The 22,144-nt window shown below is 45.9% G+C and overlaps 1 protein-coding gene across 1 annotated transcript in view; it reads left to right on the top strand.

Annotated features, from left to right (window-relative positions):
* The window catches only part of LOC139379570 (plexin-A4-like), a 98,918-nt gene that overhangs the window by 26,071 nt on the left and 50,703 nt on the right, over nucleotides 1-22,144 (top strand). The window contains exon 3 of the mRNA XM_071122384.1: nucleotides 20,924-21,024. Coding sequence (XP_070978485.1) covers nucleotides 20,924-21,024 — 101 coding nt within the window. The remainder of the gene's footprint in view (nucleotides 1-20,923; nucleotides 21,025-22,144) is intronic.

Here is a 22,144-nt window from a genome sequence, read left to right as displayed (position 1 = left end):
TTTCTTGTTTTCTCATGATTTGGTTGGGTCTAATTGTGTTGCTGTCCTGGGGGCTCTGTTGGTTCTGTTTGTGCTCGCTCTCTGTCTCTGTCTTTCTCTCACTTCCCTCTCCTCTCTCACTTGTGTAGTGACAGGTTGTGTATATATTGTGATGTCTTTCGTCCATGTCTGTATGTAAAGTACCGTAAGATAATTGAAAGATGAGCTCTTCTCATCTTGATTCTTTTTTGATTGGTTAGGTACATGTAGTTCAGAGGGTTGGTTACCATGGTTAGGTACATGTAGTTCAGAGGGTTGGTTACCATGGTTAGGTACATGTAGTTCAGAGGGTTGGTTACCATGGTTAGGTACGTGTAATTCAGAGGGTTGGTTACCATGGTTAGGTACATGTAGTTCAGAGGGTGGTTACCATGGTTAGGTACAGTACATGTAGTTCAGAGGGTTAGTTAACGTGGTTAGATACAGTACATGTAGTTCAGAGGGTTGGTTACCATGGTTAGGTACATGTAGTTCAGAGGGTTGGTTAACATGGTTAGGTTCATGTAATTCAGAGGGTTGGTAACCAAGGTTAGGTACATGTAGTTCAGAGGGTTGGTTACCATGGTTAGGTACATGTAGTTCAGAGGGTTGGTTACCATGGTTAGGTACATGTAGTTCAGAGGGTTGGTTACCATGGTTAATGGTTAGGTACATGTAGTTCAGAGGGTTGGTTACCATGGTTAGGTACATGTAGTTCAGAGGGTTGGTTACCATGGTTAGGTACAGTACATGTAGTTCAGAGGGTTGGTTACCATGGTTAGGTACAGTACATGTAGTTCAGAGGGTTGGTTACCATGGTTAGGTACATGTAGTTCAGAGGGTTGGTTACCATGGTTAGGTACGTGTAATTCAGAGGGTTGGTTAACATGGTTAGGTACATGTAGTTCAGAGGGTTGGTTACCATGGTTAGGTACATGTAGTTCAGAGGGTTGGTTAACATGGTTAGGTACAGTACATGTTGTTCAGAGGGTTGGTTACCATGGTTAGGTACATGTAGTTCAGAGGGTTAGTTACCATGGTTAGGTACAGTACATGTAGTTCAGAGGGTTAGTTAACGTGGTTAGATACAGTACATGTAGTTCAGAGGGTTGGTTAACATGGTTAGGTACATGTAGTTCAGAGGGTTGGTTAACATGGTAAGGTACAGTACATGTAGTTCAGAGGGTTGGTTACCATGGTTAGGTACAGTACATGTAGTTCAGTAGGTTGGTTACCATGGTTAGGTACATGTAGTTCAGAGGGTTGGTTACCATGGTTAGGTACAGTACATGTAGTTCAGAGGGTTGGTTACCATGGTTAGGTACAGTACATGTAGTTCAGAGGGTTGGTTACCATGGTTAGGTACATGTAGTTCAGAGGGTTGGTTACCATGGTTAGGTACATGTAGTTCAGAGGGTTGGTTACCATGGTTAGGTACATGTAGTTCAGAGGGTTGGTTACCATGGTTAGGTACATGTAGTTCAGAGGGTTGGTTACCATGGTTAGGTACATGTAGTTCAGAGGGTTGGTTACCATGGTTAGGTACATGTAGTTCAGAGGGTTGGTAACCATGGTTAGGTACGTGTAATTCAGAGGGTTGGTTACCATGGTTAGGTACATGTAGTTCAGATGGTTGGTTACCATGGTTAGGTACATGTAGTTCAGAGGGTTGGTTACCATGGTTAGGTACATGTAGTTCAGAGGGTTGGTTACCATGGTTAGGTACATGTAGTTCAGAGGGTTGGTAACCATGGTTAGGTACGTGTAATTCAGAGGGTTAGTTACCATGGTTAGATACAGTACATGTAGTTCAGAGGGTTGGTTACCATGGTTAGGTACATGTAGTTCAGAGTGTTGGTTACCATGGTTAGGTACATGTCGTTCAGAGGGTTGGTTACCATGGTTAGGTACAGTACATGTAGTTCAGAGGGTTGGTTACCATGGTTAGGTACATGTAGTTCAGAGGGTTGGTTACCATGGTTAGGTACATGTAGTTCAGAGGGTTGGTTACCATGGTTAATGGTTAGGTACATGTAGTTCAGAGGGTTGGTTACCATGGTTAGGTACATGTAGTTCAGAGGGTTGGTTACCATGGTTAGGTACAGTACATGTAGTTCAGAGGGTTGGTTACCACGGTTAGGTACACTACATGTAGTTCAGAGGGTTGGTTACCATGGTTAGGTACATGTAGTTCAGAAGGTTGGTTACCATGGTTAGGTACGTGTAATTCAGAGGGTTGGTTAACATGGTTAGGTACATGTAGTTCAGAGGGTTGGTTACCATGGTTAGGTACATGTAGTTCAGAGGGTTGGTTACCATGGTTAGGTACAGTACATGTAGTTCAGAGGGTTAGTTACCATGGTTAGGTACAGTACATGTAGTTCAGAGGGTTGGTTACCATGGTTAGGTACATGTAGTTCAGAGGGTTGGTTACCATGGTTAGGTACATGTAGTTCAGAGGGTTGGTTACCATGGTTAGGTACATGTAGTTCAGAGGGTTGGCTACCATGGTTAGGTACATGTAGTTCAGAGGGTTGGTTACCATGGTTAGGTACATGTAGTTCAGAGGGTTGGTTACCATGGTTAGGTACATGTAGTTCAGAGGGTTGGTAACCATGGTTAGGTACGTGTAATTCAGAGGGTTGGTTACCATGGTTAGGTACATGTAGTTCAGATGGTTGGTTACCATGGTTAGGTACATGTAGTTCAGAGGGTTGGTTACCATGGTTAGGTACATGTAGTTCAGAGGGTTGGTTACCATGGTTAGGTACATGTAGTTCAGAGGGTTGGTAACCATGGTTAGGTACGTGTAATTCAGAGGGTTAGTTACCATGGTTAGATACAGTACATGTAGTTCAGAGGGTTGGTTACCATGGTTAGGTACATGTAGTTCAGAGTGTTGGTTACCATGGTTAGGTACATGTCGTTCAGAGGGTTGGTTACCATGGTTAGGTACAGTACATGTAGTTCAGAGGGTTGGTTACCATGGTTAGGTACATGTAGTTCAGAGGGTTGGTTACCATGGTTAGGTGCATGTAGTTCAGAGGGTTGGTTACCATGGTTAATGGTTAGGTACATGTAGTTCAGAGGGTTGGTTACCATGGTTAGGTACATGTAGTTCAGAGGGTTGGTTACCATGGTTAGGTACAGTACATGTAGTTCAGAGGGTTGGTTACCACGGTTAGGTACACTACATGTAGTTCAGAGGGTTGGTTACCATGGTTAGGTACATGTAGTTCAGAAGGTTGGTTACCATGGTTAGGTACGTGTAATTCAGAGGGTTGGTTAACATGGTTAGGTACATGTAGTTCAGAGGTTTGGTTACCATGGTTAGGTACATGTAGTTCAGAGGGTTGGTTACCATGGTTAGGTACATGTAGTTCAGAGGGTTAGTTAACATGGTTAGGTACAGTACATGTAGTTCAGAGGGTTGGTTACCATGGTTAGGTACATGTAGTTCAGAGGGTTAGTTACCATGTTTAGGTACAGTACATGTAGTTCAGAGGGTTAGTTAACGTGGTTAGATACAGTACATGTAGTTCAGAGGGTTGGTTAACATGGTTAGGTACATGTAGTTCAGAGGGTTGGTTAACATGGTAAGGTACAGTACATGTAGTTCAGAGGGTTGGTTACCATGGTTAGGTACAGTACATGTAGTTCAGAGGGTTGGTTACCATGGTTAGGTACAGTACATGTAGTTCAGAGGGTTGGTTACCATGGTTAGGTACAGTACATGTAGTTCAGAGGGTTGGTTACCATGGTTAGGTACAGTACATGTAGTTCAGAGGGTTGGTTACCATGGTTAGGTACATGTAGTTCAGAGGGTTGGTTACCATGGTTAGGTACATGTAGTTCAGAGGGTTGGTAACCATGGTTAGGTACATGTAATTCAGAGGGTTGGTTACCATGGTTAGGTACATGTAGTTCAGAGGGTTGGTTACCATGGTTAGGTACATGTAGTTCAGACGGTTGGTTAACATGGTTAGGTACATGTAATTCAGAGGGTTGGTTACCATGGTTAGGTACATGTAATTCAGAGGGTTGGTTACCATGGTTAGGTACATGTAGTTCAGAGGGTTGGTTACCATGGTTAGGTACATGTAGTTCAGAGGGTTGGTTACCATGGTTAGGTACATGTAGTTCAGAGGGTTGGGATGAGAAAGTAGAGTCACTGGACTTTAATATCACCATTACAGTAACTCACATTCACCCATTTGATTGATTCTGAACTACATGGTGTGTGGGGAAATGGTTCTGTGTCACGGTGTCTGACCACTGTAAGGGCTTGGATTATATCAGTGATTGTCATAAACAGAGTATACTATAGCAAAACAATTGGTCTGGCCACTCTGGGCTATTGGTTATGTGAGTGTGGACCCTGTTAGTTTGGGTGAATACACCTCAGAGTTAGGAATAACAGCACACACACACACACACACACACACACACACACACACACACACACACATCCTATCATCTCCCCACCCCCTGTGGGGTACTGCAAGGAGAAAAACAGACTGCGTGGATCAATAGCAGAGGCTATCCTGCTGTTCCCAGGACCTGGGACCGAGACAGAGACGGAGAGAAAGAGACAGAGCGAGAGGAAACAGAGAGAAAGAAGCCTGAGAGAGAGAGAGCCCCACAGTGGGTCGATACAGCTCTGATACGGCTCCGGTAGAGCTCTGGGGCCCTGCTGGTACAGTTCAGCTCAGGTCCCTAGCCGTCGTGGAGGGCCCCATTCTCCATCTTATTAGGACAGATTGGTGCTGTCGGGCCCGGGGTCCGGAGCTGGGGTGGCCCCCTGTATGGATCAGCACAACTGGCTCTAGGTCAGGGGTCAGCAGGGGTTGACAGGGGCCTGTAGGGGCCGGTCACTGAGCCACTCAGCAGAGAGAGAGAAAGCTTCCCACTGGTGTATTGTGAGAGGGAAGCATGCCGAGGGCCAGGGCAGGACACTGCTGAGAATGGGCTCACAGCCTGGTAATGTTTCTGTCACATTACCACTGATGGGAGATGGGCCACACTGCCACACACACACACACACACACACACACACACACACACACACACACACACACACACACACACACACACACACACACACACACACACACACACACACACACACACACACACACACACACACACACACACACACACACACACACACACAATGTGTAGTTAAATGTGAGGATGAACATGATCTGGTACATTCACATTCAGTATACACATAGACAGCTGTTTTCTACCCCATGCTGCAAGTGATTTCTCTACCCCACCCTCCTCCACAATTGGGGTGAGATGGGGAGAGAGAGAGAGAGAGAAAGAGAGACAGAGAAAGAGAGACAGAAACAGAGAGAGACAGAGAAAGAGAGACAGAGAAAGAAACAGAGAGAGACAGAGAAAGAGAGACAGAGAAAGAGAGACAGAAACAGAGAGAGACAGAGAAAGAGAGAGACAGAGAAAGAGAGACAGAGAAAGAGAGACAGAGAAAGAGAGACAGAGAAAGAGAGACAGAGAAAGAAACAGAGAGAGACAGAGAAAGAGAGACAGAAAAAGAGAGACAGAGAAAGAAACAGAGAGAGACAGAGAAAGAGAGACAAGCCTCTGTTTCTGACAAAAAAAATGTAATCAATTGAGAGAGGACATTTTTAAGAGAGCAAGAGAGATAACACATAGAGACAGAGAGAGAGCAGGCGGAAATTAGAGACAGTGGGAAAAGAATGAGTGAGGGAGAGAAAGAAAGGAAGAAGCCAAAAAGAGTTGGAGAGGAAGGAAGGAGAGAGAGGTTGAGCCAGATATAATCAAGGCCAGAGAGACACCCAGCAGGGAGCTAGTCCGCTCCATTCTCCCTCCCTCCCGGGGTTCTATGAGAGGCATGGGTAATGAGTGATCTGTCATCCCTGCCCCTCATTAATCCGCTGATTAGCCCAACCTAATTGAATCTGGTGACTTTCCTATATCATGTACGCGGTCAGATAAATACACATGTGGAAGACAAGAGGCCAATCTGTCAGTAGAGGCCTGATATTATGGATGTCAGAGGCCTGGGTATGAGTGATGGAAGTGGGATGGAGCTCTTTGTGCCGGGCTGGTTGTCTCATTGTTCAACTAGTAAAGTGTCATGCGGCCTGAACGAGGCTGAAAGAGGCTGAAAGACACAAGGCCAGCTGGGGAGGTGTGGTAAATGAAAGTGTGGCCCTGTGATTGGTTGTTCCTCCAGGAAGCAGAATAGTCTGGTGATTAATGTACAGTTATGGTTTGGGAGGTTGTTTGGGAGATAATTGGCGTTAGTCAGGCATTGTTCCTTTGTTCTTGTAATAAGCACTCTAAGTAAGTCAGGTTTCACTGGTCTTCGCTGATTGTGACGTTGTAAAAATCGACTTTCTGTGGAAATGAGGGCTTTAAAGTTGTAAAAGTACAGAATAAAGCAGAAGACATCTATATACATTTTACCTTTATTTAACTAGGCAAGTCAGTTAAGAACAAATTCTTATTTTCATTGACGGCCTAAGAACAGTGGGTTAACTGCCTGTTCAGGGGCAGAACAACAGAACCTTGTCAGCTCGGGGGTTTGAACTTGCAACCTTCCGGTTACTAGTCCAACGCTCTAACCACTAGGCTACCCTGCCGCCCACATGTTGCCTAGACTCCTATAGATGGAGCTAGGATTCAGTCACCTTTTAAAGCAAACCAGAAATGTGCTTCTGCTCAGTCAGCACTCAGTTTGTCAGTTTCCCTGGATTTTTGATTGATGTGTTATTATTATAATTATAATTGCCGTAAGGTGTTTGTGCTCATGAGTTTTTTTCCTCAGTGCTAGCAGAAGTGTGTTGCATGAATCATATAAAGCATTGCTGGAAAGTGCAGCTTCTCCATACAGCACTAGCTCTATTATTAATGTACGGTGTGTGTAAACGGCAGCTTCTGTTTGTGTGAATTATTCACAGTGTGTACTGTGTACTATAACAGCAAGATCGTCAAAGTCAATCGCTTTCATTTCTGTTGAGCCCCGGGGGAAATTGAGATGCGTACCCCGCCGATTCACGGGGGGGGGGGGGGGGGGGATCACATCTGCCGTCTCATCAAAAATGTTTAATAAAGACAACCTTTCATTTCAATTATAGCCGTGCATTTAATGACAATCGTTTGGACCATAAGTCTCTCGTGGCGATTGCAATCCCCCCGTGCTGGAAGGGTCGGTTTATGGAGCAGTTTTATCAGGTTATTGTAATGGCCTACTTTTAGCTGGAGGGTATTGCCTTCATGAGCAGAGAGAGAGGGAACCGCACAGATACACTGCAGATAGAGACAGCCTGGAACACTACTGAGACATGTCAACAAAGGAGCAAAAAAGATTGACATGAAAATTTTTCCTCTCTTTATAGGAGTCTCTCCGTCTCTCTCTCTGTCTCTGTCTGTCTCTCTCAGACACACTATCTCTCTCTCCCTCTCTGTCTCTCTCTCTAAGAATTGCAGCTCAGTTTCCACCTCATTTTGTGGGCTGTGTGCACATAGAGAGCCAGGTAAGCCTTTGGCGGCCTTTCTCAATAGCAAGGCTATGTTCACTGAGTCTGTACATAGTGTTAGGTTCTAAATATCAGAGTAAGAACGTGACGGACACTACGAAAGTTTAAAACAAGTTTATTCATCCCAAAGGATGCTAAATATTGCATTTTAATTGCTAGGCAGGAAATTAAGTGATATGGGCAATAAACTGTTCCTTCTCCTTTAATGTGACCTGACCTCGACCCGCTTCATCATTAATCCACGGCTCTCTCCCCTTATCAATGCTGCCACATGTGATCGTTTCCCCTACACTCAGTACATTCCAAGCTTAATTGCACTGATCATATACATTCCTCCTACAGATACCTATTAACTTCTGGTGTCAACCCTATGTCTCATAACTAATGATTAATAATATTCAAAGTTTAGAAGTTCGAACCCATCAATAGTCAAAGCTTTCCTTAATTTTGGGTCAGCGTCACGCTTGGTAGAAGGGTCGGGAGACAGGCGCAGGAATGCGTAATAGGGTTTTTTATTTTCCCACATTACAGCGTGCCATGTAAAGGCACGGGAACGAAGACCCAACAAACACGTAACAAAACACAGGGTTGAAACCCAAACTGAAGAGTGAGGAGTAAATAAATACACAAGCGCACAATGATACCAAAACAACACAGCACAGGTACTCACACGACCAACCGCACGACCAACCGCACGACCAACCGCACGACCAACCGCACGACCAACCCCACGACCAACCCCACGACCAACATCACGACCAACCGCACGACCAACCCCATGACCAACCGCACGACCAACCGCACGACCAACCGCACGACCAACCCCATGACCAACCGCACGACCAACCGCACGACCAACCGCACGACCAACCGCACGACCAACCGCACGACCAACCGCACGACCAACCGCACGACCAACCGCACGACCAACCCCATGACCAACCGCACGACCAACCGCACGACCAACCGCACGACCAACCGCACGACCAACCGCACGACCAACCGCACGACCAACCCCACGACCAACCGCACGACCAACCGCACGACCAACCGCACGACCAACCCCACGACCAACCGCACGACCAACCGCACGACCAACATCACGACCAACATCACGACCAACCGCACGACCAACCGCACGACCAACCGCACGAACAACCGCACGACCAACCGCACGACCAACCCCATGACCAACCGCACGACCAACCGCACGACCAACCCCATGACCAACCGCACGACCAACCGCACGACCAACCGCACGACCAACGGACACAGTAACAATAATCGACAGGACAATGGTGAACAAAGGACACACTTATACAATTACTAATCAATGGGAATAGGGCCAGGTGTGCGTAATGAAAGGGATCCATGACAGGTCAGTCACAGTGGTCAGGTATTCTGTCACTGTGTAGTCTCTGTTTAGGGCCAAATAGCATTCTAGTTTGCTCGTTTTTTTGTACATTCTTTCCAATGTGTCAAGTAGTTATCTTTTTGGTTTCTCATGATTTGGTTGGGTCTAATTGTGTTGCTGTCCTGCTCTGTGGGGTGTGTTTGTGTTAGTGAACAGAGCCCCAGGACCAGCTTGCTTAGGGGGCTCTTCTCCAGGTTAATTTCTCAGTAGGTGATGGCTTTGTTATGGAAGGTTTGGGAATCGCTTCCTTTTAGGAGGTTGTAGAATTTAACGGCTCTTATCTGGATTTTGATAATTAGTGGGTATCGGCCTAATTCTTCTCTGCGCGCTTTATTTGTTGTTTTATGTTGTACACAGGATATTTTTGCAGAATTCTGAATGCAGAGTCTTAATTTGATGTTTTGTGAATTTTGTGAATTCTTGGTTGGTGAGTGGAACAACCATAAAGGGCAATGGGTTTTATAACTGATTCAAATACTTTTAGCCAGATCCTAATTGGTATGTCGAATGTTATGTTCCTTTTGATGTCATAGAAGGCCCTTCTCTCTCTCTCTCTCTCTCTCTCTCTCTCTCTCTCTCTCTCTCTCTCTCTCTCTCTCTCTCGCTCTCGCTCTCGCTCTCGCTCTCTCTCCCTCAGTACAATCACATCTCCCAGACACAAAGCATGACTCACAACATAAAGTCGAGCGTAAACTTGACGACTTGTTCTGCCTGCCAGGAGGAAGCAGGCCAATGTGTACTAACCATGTTTGCAGTCGTGTATGTTACACAGTGCTGCCTATGCTGTTGCTTATTTACCATGGTCGTGGGCCCGAGGCGGGATAACGCAGCTTGGACAGAATTAGTTCCGATATGTTTGTGTGCTTCTGGGAGCCGGCGTCAGAAACAGGATGCAAATCCAGTTAGCACAGAGAGTGGTCGGGTTCACGGGAGACATAATTGCATTTTCCATCTGTGTCCCCCAAGGGCTTGGCTTGGGCCCTAGCAGGGGCCTGGCATATCCTAGCCAAGGCTGGCAAAGGTTAGTGTAGCCTAGCAGAGGTTGGCTAAGGATAGCATGTCCTAGCAGAGGTTGGCTAAGGATAGCATGTCCTAGCAGAGGCTGGCTAAGCATAGCATGTCCTAGGAGAGGCTGGTTAAGCATAGCATGTCCTAGGAGAGGCTGGCTAAGCATAGCATGTCCTAGGAGAGGCTTGCTAACGATAGCATGTCCTAGCAGAGGCTGGCTAAGCATAGCTTGTCCTAGCAGAGGCTAGCTAAGAATAGCATATCCCAGCAGAGGCTGGTTAAGGATAGCATGTCCTAGCAGAGGCTGGTTAATGATAGCATGTCCTAGCAGAGGCTGGTTAAGGAGAGCATGTCCTAGCAGAGGCTGGTTAAGGAGAGCATGTCCTAGCAGAGGCTGGTTAAGGAGAGCATGTCCTAGCAGAGGCTGGTTAAGGAGAGCATGTATCACATGTGCCAAATACAACTGGAGTAGACTTTACAGTGAACTGCTTTCCCAATGATGCAGAAAACCCCCCATTTAAAAGTAACTAACACGAGGAATAAAACAATAAAACACACGAATGGAGCAACAGTATATACAGGGATTACCAGTACCAGATCAATGTGGAGCTATATACAGGGAGTACCAGTACCAGATCAATGTGGAGCTATATACAGGAAGTACCAGCACCAGATCAATGTGGAGCTCTATACAGGGAGTACCAGTACCAGATCAATGTGGAGCTATATACAGGGAGTACCAGTACCAGATCAATGTGGAGCTATATACAGGTAGTACCAGTACCAGATCAATGTGGAGCTATATACAGGGAGTACCAGTACCAGATCAATGTGGAGCTATATACAGGGAGTACCAGTACCAGATCAATGTGGAGCTCTATACAGGGAGTACCAGTACCAGATCAATGTAGAGCTATATACAGGGAGTACCAGTACCAGATCAATGTGGAGCTATATACAGGGAGTACCCGTACCAGATCAATGTGGAGGCATCAGGATAGATAATAATAAGGTATTTGAGGTAGATATGTACATGAAGGCAGGGTAAAGTGACTAGGCATCAGGATAGATAATAATAAGGTATAGTCTAGTGAGTGTGTATATTTAGTCTCGTGAGTGTGTATATTTAGTCTCGTGAGTGTGTATATTTAGTCTTGTGAGTGTGTATATTTAGTCTCGTGAGTGTGTATATTTAGTCTCGTGAGTGTGTATATTTAGTCTCGTGAGTGTGTATATTTAGTCTCGTGAGTGTGTATATTTAGTCTTGTGAGTGTGTATATTTAGTCTCGTGAGTGTGTATATTTAGTCTCGTGAGTGTGTATATGTAGTCTCGTGAGTGTGTATATTTAGTCTCGTGAGTGTGTATATTTAGTCTAGTGAGTGTGTATATTTAGTCTCGTGAGTGTGTATATTTAGTCTCGTGAGTGTGTATATTTAGTCTCGTGAGTGTGTGTAGAGTAAGTGCAGATAGTTCGGGTACCATTAATTGACTATTTAGCAGTCTGGCTATTTATCATTCTTATGGCTGGTGGATAGAAGCTGTCTCTGAGCTTGTTGGTCCACGAGCCAATGCTCTGGTACCGTTTACGTCAAGGGAGGTACTATTGCCATACCAAGCGATGATGCAACCAGTCAAGATGCTCTTGATGGTGTAGTTGTAGACATTTTTGAGGATCTGAGGACCCCATGCCAAATCTTTTCAACCGCCTAAGGGGGAAGAGGTGCTGCCGTTCCCTCTTCATGACTGTGCAGTTGTGTGTGGATCATGTTAAGTTCTTAGTGACGAGGACGCCAAGGACCTTAAAGCTTTCAACCCGCTCCACAACAGCCCCATCAACGTGGATCCCCCCTCTTTGTCCTACCAGAGGCTAGCTAAGGATATCATCTCATAGTGGCTGCTGGCTAATGTAAGCATATCATAGCAGGGCTAATATCGTGGCAAAGTTAGCATATAGCCTATATATGAGCTAACTTAGCATAATGTAGCCTCACATAGACTTCTAGCAGCCACATCTAGCGGCATTAGCGCAGACAACAAAATCACTCAAGGCTCACACAAATAAACATTCTTTAAAATGCCACCTGTCCAGCTATAGTTTTGAATCATCTCCCCCTGAGACGAGACATTTGTCTCATTTAGTCGGGAAAAGAGATCTAATGCTGGAGTTACCTAGTCCCCTGGGCCATGTAGTCCATCTCTGTATCGTCACGTTGATTCGATTCAAAAGATGTCCGCCTTATTCAACTTTAGATCTTTGAGCCCCTCTTTCTTCACTCCATCTTCAGAACAGAGAGAACTGAAAGTAATGGGTCATGTTGCAGTCGTTTGTCATCCACTGACACTCTCCACAAAACAATGGATGCGTTTCCCGCACGACCTCTGGGACGTCAAATGAAGACAATATTAAACCTGCACACAGCCATTAGCCGCGTGTGTTAACAGAGTAAATCATACGACACAGGGGCTTCTGATGGATTAAATCACGTCAGCCACCGTGAGGCCGCTCGCCATGTGTTTCCCCTCCACTGACACCAGCGTCAACCCTGGCTCCAATGAGGCAGAGAGAGGAGGGTGGAGGGACGGATGGAAAGAGAGGGAGAGGTTGGGTGGGGGAGATGGGGGTGAGAAAGAGAGACAGAGACAGAGACTGCGAGGTGAAAGTGAAGGAAAAACAGTAGTCGTTTGTGTGAAACAAAATATGTGATGATAGATAGAATGAGCGAGAGAGAGAGAGAGATATTAAACAGGTAATGTGTGTGGATCGATGGCTGGTTGTTAACGTGTGTTCAGACAGTTTTATGACACGGAGCTTGTCAGTGTGCTTTCTCTGGGCAAGTCAGTGGCAGCGATAGAGACTGATGAAGAGCCGTGGTCTGATTGGCTGGGGGGTTACGGTTGTTTGGACAGGGGATGCCTGGCACGGACAGCGAAGAGCGGTGTCACGGCAACCATTGTTCTTCAGCCGCTCGGCGACATCACTTCCTTCATGTATTTGTTGATTTTCTGTTTCGGCCAGTGGTCTGTACAAACACAACTACAGCCTGGTGATAAGAGAACACACACACACACAAGCATTCAGGAGCACACAGGAGCACATAATGTACACACACACACACACACACACACACACACACACACACACACACACACACTAAAGCTCCTAGAGTGGTCCCATGACAAACCTCATCTAATGACAGCCAATTGATTAGAAACGAATGAACAACTTCATAGCAGAGGAATACAACAGTTTGATTTCTCAGACAGACGGGGAGCTGCATGTTCTTTGGCTCCACTTTAATTTGCTTCCTTCAGATTGGAGAGGTTTGGCTCTAGGTGAAATTCTCTGGCTGGGTTTGTGTGCTTAATTAGGACAGAGCAGGGGAGGAACAGAGATGAGCCAGGCGGATTAGACTCCATAACAAAACCCAGGCCAGGTTTAATAAATGATTCATCTTTCTACCTCCCTACTGCTGCTGAGTGGAGGGGCTTGGGTATTAAGCAAGATTTGGAGGGTGGAGAGAGAAGGGGACAGAGGAAAGGAGGTAAGGAGAGAGAGGGAGGGAGAGAGAGAGGAGGACAGAGGAAATGAGGTAAGGAGAGAGAGAGAGAGAGAGAGAGAGAGAGGGAGAGAGAGGGGGACAGAGGGAAGGAGATAAGGAGAGAGAGGGAGAGAGAGAGAAGGGGACAGAGGAAAGGAGGTAAGGAGAGAGAGGGAGGGAGAGAGAAGGGGACGGAGGTAAGGAGGTAAGGAGAGAGAGGGAGGGAGAGAGAAGGGGACAGAGGGAAGGAGGTAAGGAGGGAGAGAGAGAGAGAGAGAGAAGGGTAAAGTCAATGGAATTTGTCATTGATGAGCTCCTTAATGACTTCCTATGGAAGTGGACGGATGCACTGAGTTTACACACATGTGATCTTATAAACAAACTAATGTGCACACATACCTTCATTATAACCACTGTCACATGCACACATACGTGCACGCACGCGCACACACACACACACACTACACCACCCTCCCCACCCAATGAAGGAGAAACCTCTTAGAACAGTACAGGTAGATGAAGGAGAATCCTCTTAGAACAGTACAGGTAGATGAAGGAGAATCCTCTTAGAACAGTACAGGTAGATGAAGGAGTATCCTCTTTGAACAGTACAGGTAGATGAAGGAGAATCCTCTTAGAACAGTACAGGTAGATGAAGGAGAATCTTCTTAGAACCGTACAGGTAGATGAAGGAGAATCCTCTTAGAACAGTACAGGTAGATGAATGAGAATCCTCTTAGAACAGTATAGGTACTGTAGATGAAGGAGAATCCTCTTAGAACAGTACAGGTGCTGTAGATGAAGGAGTATCCTCTTTGAACAGTACAGGTAGATGAAGGAGAATCCTCTTAGAAGAGTACAGGTAGATGAAGGAGAATCCTCTTAGAACAGTACAGGTAGATGAAGGAGTATCCTCTTAGAACAGTACAGGTAGATGAAGGAGTATCCTCTTATAACTGTACAGGTAGATGAAGGAGTATCCTCTTAGAACAGTACAGGTACTGTAGATGAAGGAGAATCCTCTTAGAACAGTACAGGTAGATGAAGGAGAATCCTCTTAGAACAGTACAGGTACTGTAGATTAATGAGAAACCTCTTAGAACAGTAAAGGTAGATGAAGGAGAGTCCTCTTAGAACAGTACAGGTAGATGAAGGAGAATCCTCTTAGAACAGTACAGGTAGATGAAGGAGAATCCTCTTAGAACAGTACAGGTAGATGAAGGAGAATCCTCTTAGAACAGTACAGGTAGATGAAGGAGAATCCTCTTAGAACAGTACAGGTAGATGAAGGAGAATCATCTTAGAACAGTACAGGTAGATGAAGGAGTATCCTCTTTGAACAGTACAGGTAGATGAAGGAGAATCCTCTTAGAACAGTACAGGTAGATGAAGGAGAAACCTCTTAGAACTGTACAGGTAGATGAAGGAGAATCCTCTTAGAACAGTATACGTAGATGAAGGAGAATCCTCTTAGAACAGTACAGGTAGATGAAGGAGAAACCTCTTAGAACTGTACAGGTAGATGAAGGAGAATCCTCTTAGAACAGTATAAGTAGATGAAGGAGAATCCTCTTAGAACAGTACAGGTAGATGAAGGAGAGTCCTCTTAGAACAGTATAGGTACTGTAGATGAAGGAGAGTCCTCTTAGAACAGTACAGGTAGATGAAGGAGAATCCTCTTAGAACAGTACAGGTAGATGAAGGAGAATCCTCTTAGAACTGTACAGGTAGATGAAGGAGAATCCTCTTAGAACTGTACAGGTAGATGAAGGAGAGTCCTCTTAGAACTGTACAGGTAGATGAAGGAGAATCCTCTTAGAACTGTACAGATAGATGAAGGAGAATCCTCTTAGAACAGTACAGGTAGATGAAGGAGAGTCCTCTTAGAACTGTACAGGTAGATGAAGGAGAATCCTCTTAGAACTGTACAGGTAGATGAAGGAGAATCCTCTTAGAACTGTACAGGTAGATGAAGGAGAATCCTCTTAGAACAGTACAGGTAGATGAAGGAGTATCCTCTTAGAACAGTACAGGTAGATGAAGGAGAATCCTCTTAGAACAGTATAGGTAGATGAAGGAGAAACCTCTTAGAACTGTACAGGTAGATGAAGGAGAATCCTCTTAGAACAGTACAGGTAGATGAAGGAGAATCCTCTTAGAACAGTACAGGTAGATGAAGGAGAGTCCTCTTAGAACAGTACAGGTAGATGAAGGAGAATCTGACAGGATCTGACAGAGGTTAGGAAGTGCAGCTCAGTTTCGACCTCATTTTGTGGGCAGTGTGCACATAGCCTCTCTTCTCTTGAGAGCCAGGTCTGCCTACCTTTCTCTCTCTCTCTCTAGCTATGGATGCTAAGGCTAATCTAAGCTAGCATTGCTAACTGTCTTGCATTGAGATTACAGTCAGGTTTAGCATTGTTTTGGTAGTTTAGCGTGTGAATGTTTCGATGCTGACATCCTATGCACCTCTCTTGGAGGTGTCATTTTGTATCATCTTGTGAGCACCTTGATATATTGTTGCAGGGAACTTGTCTGGGGCGATAGGCTGCCATTACAATTCTCCCATCTTGTAATAGCTTTGCTCAGCAGGATAAGAACAGTGTGAAAACACGTTGTTTGTCTCCCACACGTGGTCTATCACAGAATGTATCAGATCACATATTTGTGTGTGTGTGTGTGTGTGTGTGTGTGTGTGTATTTGAGGGGGCTGCTGCAATCTCCCTGGTGCAGCATGATTCTGTCAGCACATCTCTCACACACACACGCGTTCACACACAGTGAACCACACACGCCACATACGCACGCACACAGATATCACTTGGTTCAGATCTCTTCACACATGTAGATCGTGAGAGGCTGGCAGGGAGATATGGAGATGCTGTGAAATAGCCCTCTTTTCTCCTCTGTCTGTCTGTCTGTCTGTCTGTCTGTCTGTCTGTCTGTCTGTCTGTCTCGCTCTCGCTCTCGCTCTCTCTCTCTCTCTCTCTCTCTCTCTCTCTCTCTCTCTCTCTCTCTCTCTCTCTCTCTCTCTCTCTCTCTCTCTCTCTCTCTCTCTCTCTCTCTCTCTTTATCTCTCTGTTATCTGCCTGTGTGTGTGTCTCCCTGTCTCTCAGTGTCTGGCCCTATAAATAGGGTATGCTGGCTGGCTCTAGCCTCTTGCCTGAATTAATGGAGGAGGGTGGAGATCAGAGACACAGCCAAGAGGAATCCTGCCTCCTACAGTAGCTAAATAATACATTAGAAACACAACCTCACATGTGGTGTGTGTGTGTGTGTGTGTTGGGTTTTACTATCCTTGTTGGGACCAGAAGTAAGACAAGGACAATTCGGACAAGTGGGGACATTTTAGGCTTAGGAGTTAGGTTTAGGGTTAGGATTACAATTCGGGGTTTGATTTAGGGTTTGGGTTAGGGCTTATGTTTAGGGTTAGGAGTTAGGGTTATGGGTTTGCAATTAGGGATTGTGGTTATTGTTTGGTTAAGGGTTATGTTTAGGTTTAGCCTTAGGGGTTAAGGAAAATAGAATTTTGAATGGGAATCAATTGTTTGGTCTCCACACGGATAGTAAAACAGGAGGGTGGAGATCATAACTACACTCCTCTCTGTCTGTCTATAAATAACAGGAGGGTGGAGATCATAACTACACTCCTCTCTGTCTGTCTATAAATAACAGGAGGGTGGAGATCATAACTACACTCCTCTCTGTCTGTCTATAAATAACAGGAGGGTGGAGATAATAACTACACTCCTCTCTGTCTGTCTATAAATAACAGGAGGGTGGAGATCATAACTACACTCCTCTCTGTCTGTCTATAAATAACAGGAGGGTGGAGATCATAACTACACTCCTCTGTCTGTCTATAAATAACAGGAGGGTGGAGATCATAACTACACTCCTCTCTGTCTGTCTATAAATAACAGGAGGGTGGAGATCATAACTACACTCCTCTGTCTGTCTATGAATAACAGGAGGGTGGAGATCATAACTACACTCCTCTGTCTGTCTATAAATAACAGGAGGGTGGAGATCATAACTACACTCCTCTGTCTGTCTATAAATAACAGGAGGGTGGAGATCATAACTACACTCCTCTCTGTCTGTCTATAAATAACAGGAGGGTGGAGATCATAACTACACTCCTCTCTGTCTGTCTATAAATAACAGGAGGGTGGAGATCATAACTACACTCCTCTGTCTGTCTATGAATAACAGGAGGGTGGAGATCATAACTACACTCCTCTGTCTGTCTATAAATAACAGGAGGGTGGAGATCATAACTACACTCCTCTAGGTCTGTCTATAAATAACAGGAGGGTGGAGATCATAACTACACTCCTCTCTGTCTGTCTATAAATAACAGGAGGGTGGAGATCATAACTACACTCCTCTCTGTCTGTCTATAAATAACAGGAGGGTGGAGATCATAACTACACTCCTCTCTGTCTGTCTATAAATAACAGGAGGGTGGAGATCATAACTACACTCCTCTCTGTCTGTCTATGAATAACAGGAGGGTGGAGATCATAACTACACTCCTCTCTGTCTGTCTATGAATAACAGGAGGGTGGAGATCATAACTACACTCCTCTGTCTGTCTATGAATAACAGGAGGGTGGAGATCATAACTACACTCCTCTGTCTGTCTATAAATAACAGGAGGGTGGAGATCATAACTACACTCCTCTCTGTCTGTCTATAAATAACAGGAGGGTGGAGATCATAACTACACTCCTCTCTGTCTGTCTATAAATAACAGGAGGGTGGAGATCATAACTACACTCCTCTGTCTGTCTATAAATAACAGGAGGGTGGAGATCATAACTACACTCCTCTCTGTCTGTCTATAAATAACAGGAGGGTGGAGATCATAACTACACTCCTCTGTCTGTCTCTGAATAACAGGAGGGTGGAGATCATAACTACATTCCTCTGTCTGTCTATAAATAACAGGAGGGTGGAGATCATAACTACACTCCTCTGTCTGTCTATAAATAACAGGAGGTTGGAGATCATAACTACACTCCTCTCTGTCTGTCTATAAATAACAGGAGGGTGGAGATCATAACTACACTCCTCTCTGTCTGTCTATGAATAACAGGAGGGTGGAGATCATAACTACACTCCTCTGTCTGTCTATAAATAACAGGAGGGTGGAGATCATAACTACACTCCTCTGTCTGTCTATAAATAACAGGAGGGTGGAGATCATAACTACACTCCTCTCTGTCTGTCTATAAATAACAGGAGGGTGGAGATCATAACTACACTCCTCTCTGTCTGTCTATAAATAACAGGAGGGTGGAGATCATAACTACACTCCTCTCTGTCTGTCTATAAATAACAGGAGGGTGGAGATCATAACTACACTCCTCTCTGTCTGTCTATGAATAACAGGAGGGTGGAGATCATAACTACACTCCTCTCTGTCTGTCTATGAATAACAGGAGGGTGTCCCTAGTCTGTCTGGAGAGGAGAGATGGGTTCTCCCTAGTCTGTCTGGAGAGGAGAGATGGGTTCTCCCTAGTCTGTCTGGAGAGGAGAGATGGGTTCTCCCTAGTCTGTCTGGAGAGGAGAGATGGGTTCTCCCTAGTCTGTCTGGAGAGGAGAGATGGGTTCTCCTAGTCTGTCTGGAGAGGAGAGATGGGTTCTCCCTAGTCTGTCTGGAGAGGAGAGATGGGTTCTCCCTAGTCTGTCTGGAGAGGAGAGATGGGTTCTCCCTAGTCTGTCTGGAGAGGAGAGATGGGTTCTCCCTAGTCTGTCTGGAGAGGAGAGATGGGTTCTCCCTAGTCTGTCTGGAGAGGAGAGATGGGTTCTCCCTAGTCTGTCTGGAGAGGAGAGATGGGTTCTCCTAGTCTGTCTGGAGAGAAGAGATGGGTTCTCCCTAGTCTGTCTGGAGAGGAGAGATGGGTTCTCCCTAGTCTGTCTGGAGAGGAGAGATGGGTTCTCCCTAGTCTGTCTGGAGAGGAGAGATGGGTTCTCCCTAGTCTGTCTGGAGAGGAGAGATGGGTTCTCCTAGTCTGTCTGGAGAGGAGAGATGGGTTCTCCCTAGTCTGTCTGGAGGAAACCTGCACTCTCTCCTCTCCTCCACAATAGAAAATATCAATTTAAAAATATGGTAAAAAGCATCACGTTTTAAGCCACTTTGATCTCCCCCGAGGGTAAAATCAGAGATAATGTTCTCTGATAGGTTTTACTACGTTATGAATAGCATCAACCTTTACACTTACTAAATGTCAGTGCAGTTGCCCTGTGAGTGTTAGTATTTGCGAGCTACTTCCATTTTTCCTCAAAAACCTTTCCCAGGTAATTGCATAGTTTCTCATCTGCGAGAGTATTTTGGTGGATTTTTTAGGCAGAAATGTTGGATGCATCCACAGAAAAATGTTAACTTCCAGCAAAGCTGTAAATGTCTGATGATGATGTGTGGAAGGTGTCCCCAAAGCATGACTGAACTTTTCTAGATATTGAGATGCTCCACCGCACAGGAAAGAGTCATTTCCTTTTTTGGAGTGGGAAGGGGGGTTAGCGCGCGCGCGCACGCACGCGCACGCGCACGCACGCACGCACGCACGCACGCACGCACGCACGCACACACACACACACACACACACACACACACACACACACACACACACACACACACACACACACCAATGACCACACACAAAAAATATACATCCCCTTGTGTACGCACATACACACACACACACACACACACACACACACACACACACACTCACGAACACACACACACACACCTGTACGCACACCAATACACACAAACGCACAAAGATATACATGCCTGTGCGTACGCACAAACACGGACAAACACACACCAATATCATGAACAGCAGTGCCTTCTCTATAAACCCATAGTGATGGGACATGATGTCCCTGTGATGATCTCCTCTCTCTCTGCCCCTTCCCCCCTCCCTGCTGTCACCCACAACCAATTTGAGTGACAGCGGTCATCCTCCAATGACAGCTCATTAATCAAATGCAGTTGACACTGGGAGCTCTCGATGTTGTTACCATGGAGACAAGGAGGCACTGCCCTCTGCACAGAGTGGAACTCTCCCGTCTGTTTCAGCCCTGCCCCAGAGCACTGGCACTCAATACCAATGCCAGTCAGTGCCAGTCAATGCCAGTCAGCATTGGCATGGTTATAAATCATAGTGATTAACTATGAACCAGAGATGAGTCCTATATGTATTGACTGAAGAGGAGTGAAGGGTGTCTGTGTGTGAGCTGATATTGATATCTGATAATCATGAAATAACCCAACACCCATACCTTCACTCATACTCCCCTCCTTCTCTCCTCCTCTCTTTCTCACTTCCTCTCCTTCACTCCTACCTTGTTTCTCTGTCTGTAACCAGGCTATAACTCTGTGTGTATCTCTCTCTCTGTGTAGATGACGAGGGTACCAGTGGAAGCCTGTGGCCAGTACTCCACCTGCAGCGAGTGTCTGGGCTCAGGAGACCCTCACTGTGGCTGGTGTGTCCTGCACAACATGTAAGTGCAATACAAAGCAATTTACATCAGTTTGAAGTTTTCTGAAATGTTTTCTACAATACTGCTGTCGAGTGGTATTGATCAAATGTGACTCATGAACAGACAGGTGGTCTGTGTTTGGCTGGGTGGGTTGAGTAGGGATGAGACGCCTGGGCCAATGCACTTAGGGGCCTTACCGCCACTCCCAGACTCAGATAGGGTTCCTGGGGATAGGCATGCTGCCAGGCCCCCTCAGATCCATTACCAACCAAAACCCCTGGCCTCGTTTACCTTCCAGAAACCAGACTCCTCTGGGAGTACAAAGACCATGATTACTGCCAGGGCACTGATGGACACAGGGAGACAGGACAGGGAGACAGGACAGGGAGACAGGACAGGGAGACAGGACAGGGAGACATGACAGGGAGACAGGACAGGGAGGCATGACAGGGAGACAGGACAGGGAGACATGACAGGGAGACAGGACAGGGAGACAGGACAGGGAGACATGACAGGGAGACATGACAGGGAGACAGGACAGGGAGACAGGACAGGGAGACATGACAGGGAGACAGGACAGGGAGACAGGACAGGGAGACATGACAGGGAGACAGGACAGGGAGACAGGACAGGGAGACATGACAGGGAGACAGGACAGGGAGACATGACAGGGAGAGAGGGAGGAAGAAAACTCAGAAGAACTTAGGGCGGATGTGGGTAGCGTGATAGCCCACACAGTCTCTCTCTCTCTCTCTCTCTCTCTCTCTCTCTCTCTCTCTCTCTCTCTCTCTCTCTCTCTCTCTCTCTCTCTCTCTCTCTCTCTCTCTCTCTCTCTCTCTCTCTCTTTCTCTCTTTCTCTCTAACTCACTTGCTCTTTTTCACTCATTGACTCACTCTATTCATCTCTCTCTTTCTCGTACGCACTCACTCACATTCTCTCTCTTTCTATCTCTGTCTTTCACTCTGTATCTCGCCCTCTCTCACACACATTGTCGCTGCCAATCCCCCATACCCCCACTCCATCCCCCCCTCCACTGTATTGGAGTCAGAGATAGTGCTGGCTAGAGGCCCTAGGGGCCAGGTATATTTCTCACTCCACTTTAAATTGAAAATTGGATTCTTGTGCTCTTGCTGATCGCCC

Source organism: Oncorhynchus clarkii, chromosome 21 (genome assembly GCF_045791955.1).
Source record: "Oncorhynchus clarkii lewisi isolate Uvic-CL-2024 chromosome 21, UVic_Ocla_1.0, whole genome shotgun sequence".
Classification (NCBI taxonomy): Eukaryota; Metazoa; Chordata; class Actinopteri; order Salmoniformes; family Salmonidae; genus Oncorhynchus; species Oncorhynchus clarkii.
The sequence above is the reverse complement of the archived record's forward strand: the minus strand, read 5'-3'. Positions and strand labels throughout refer to the sequence as shown.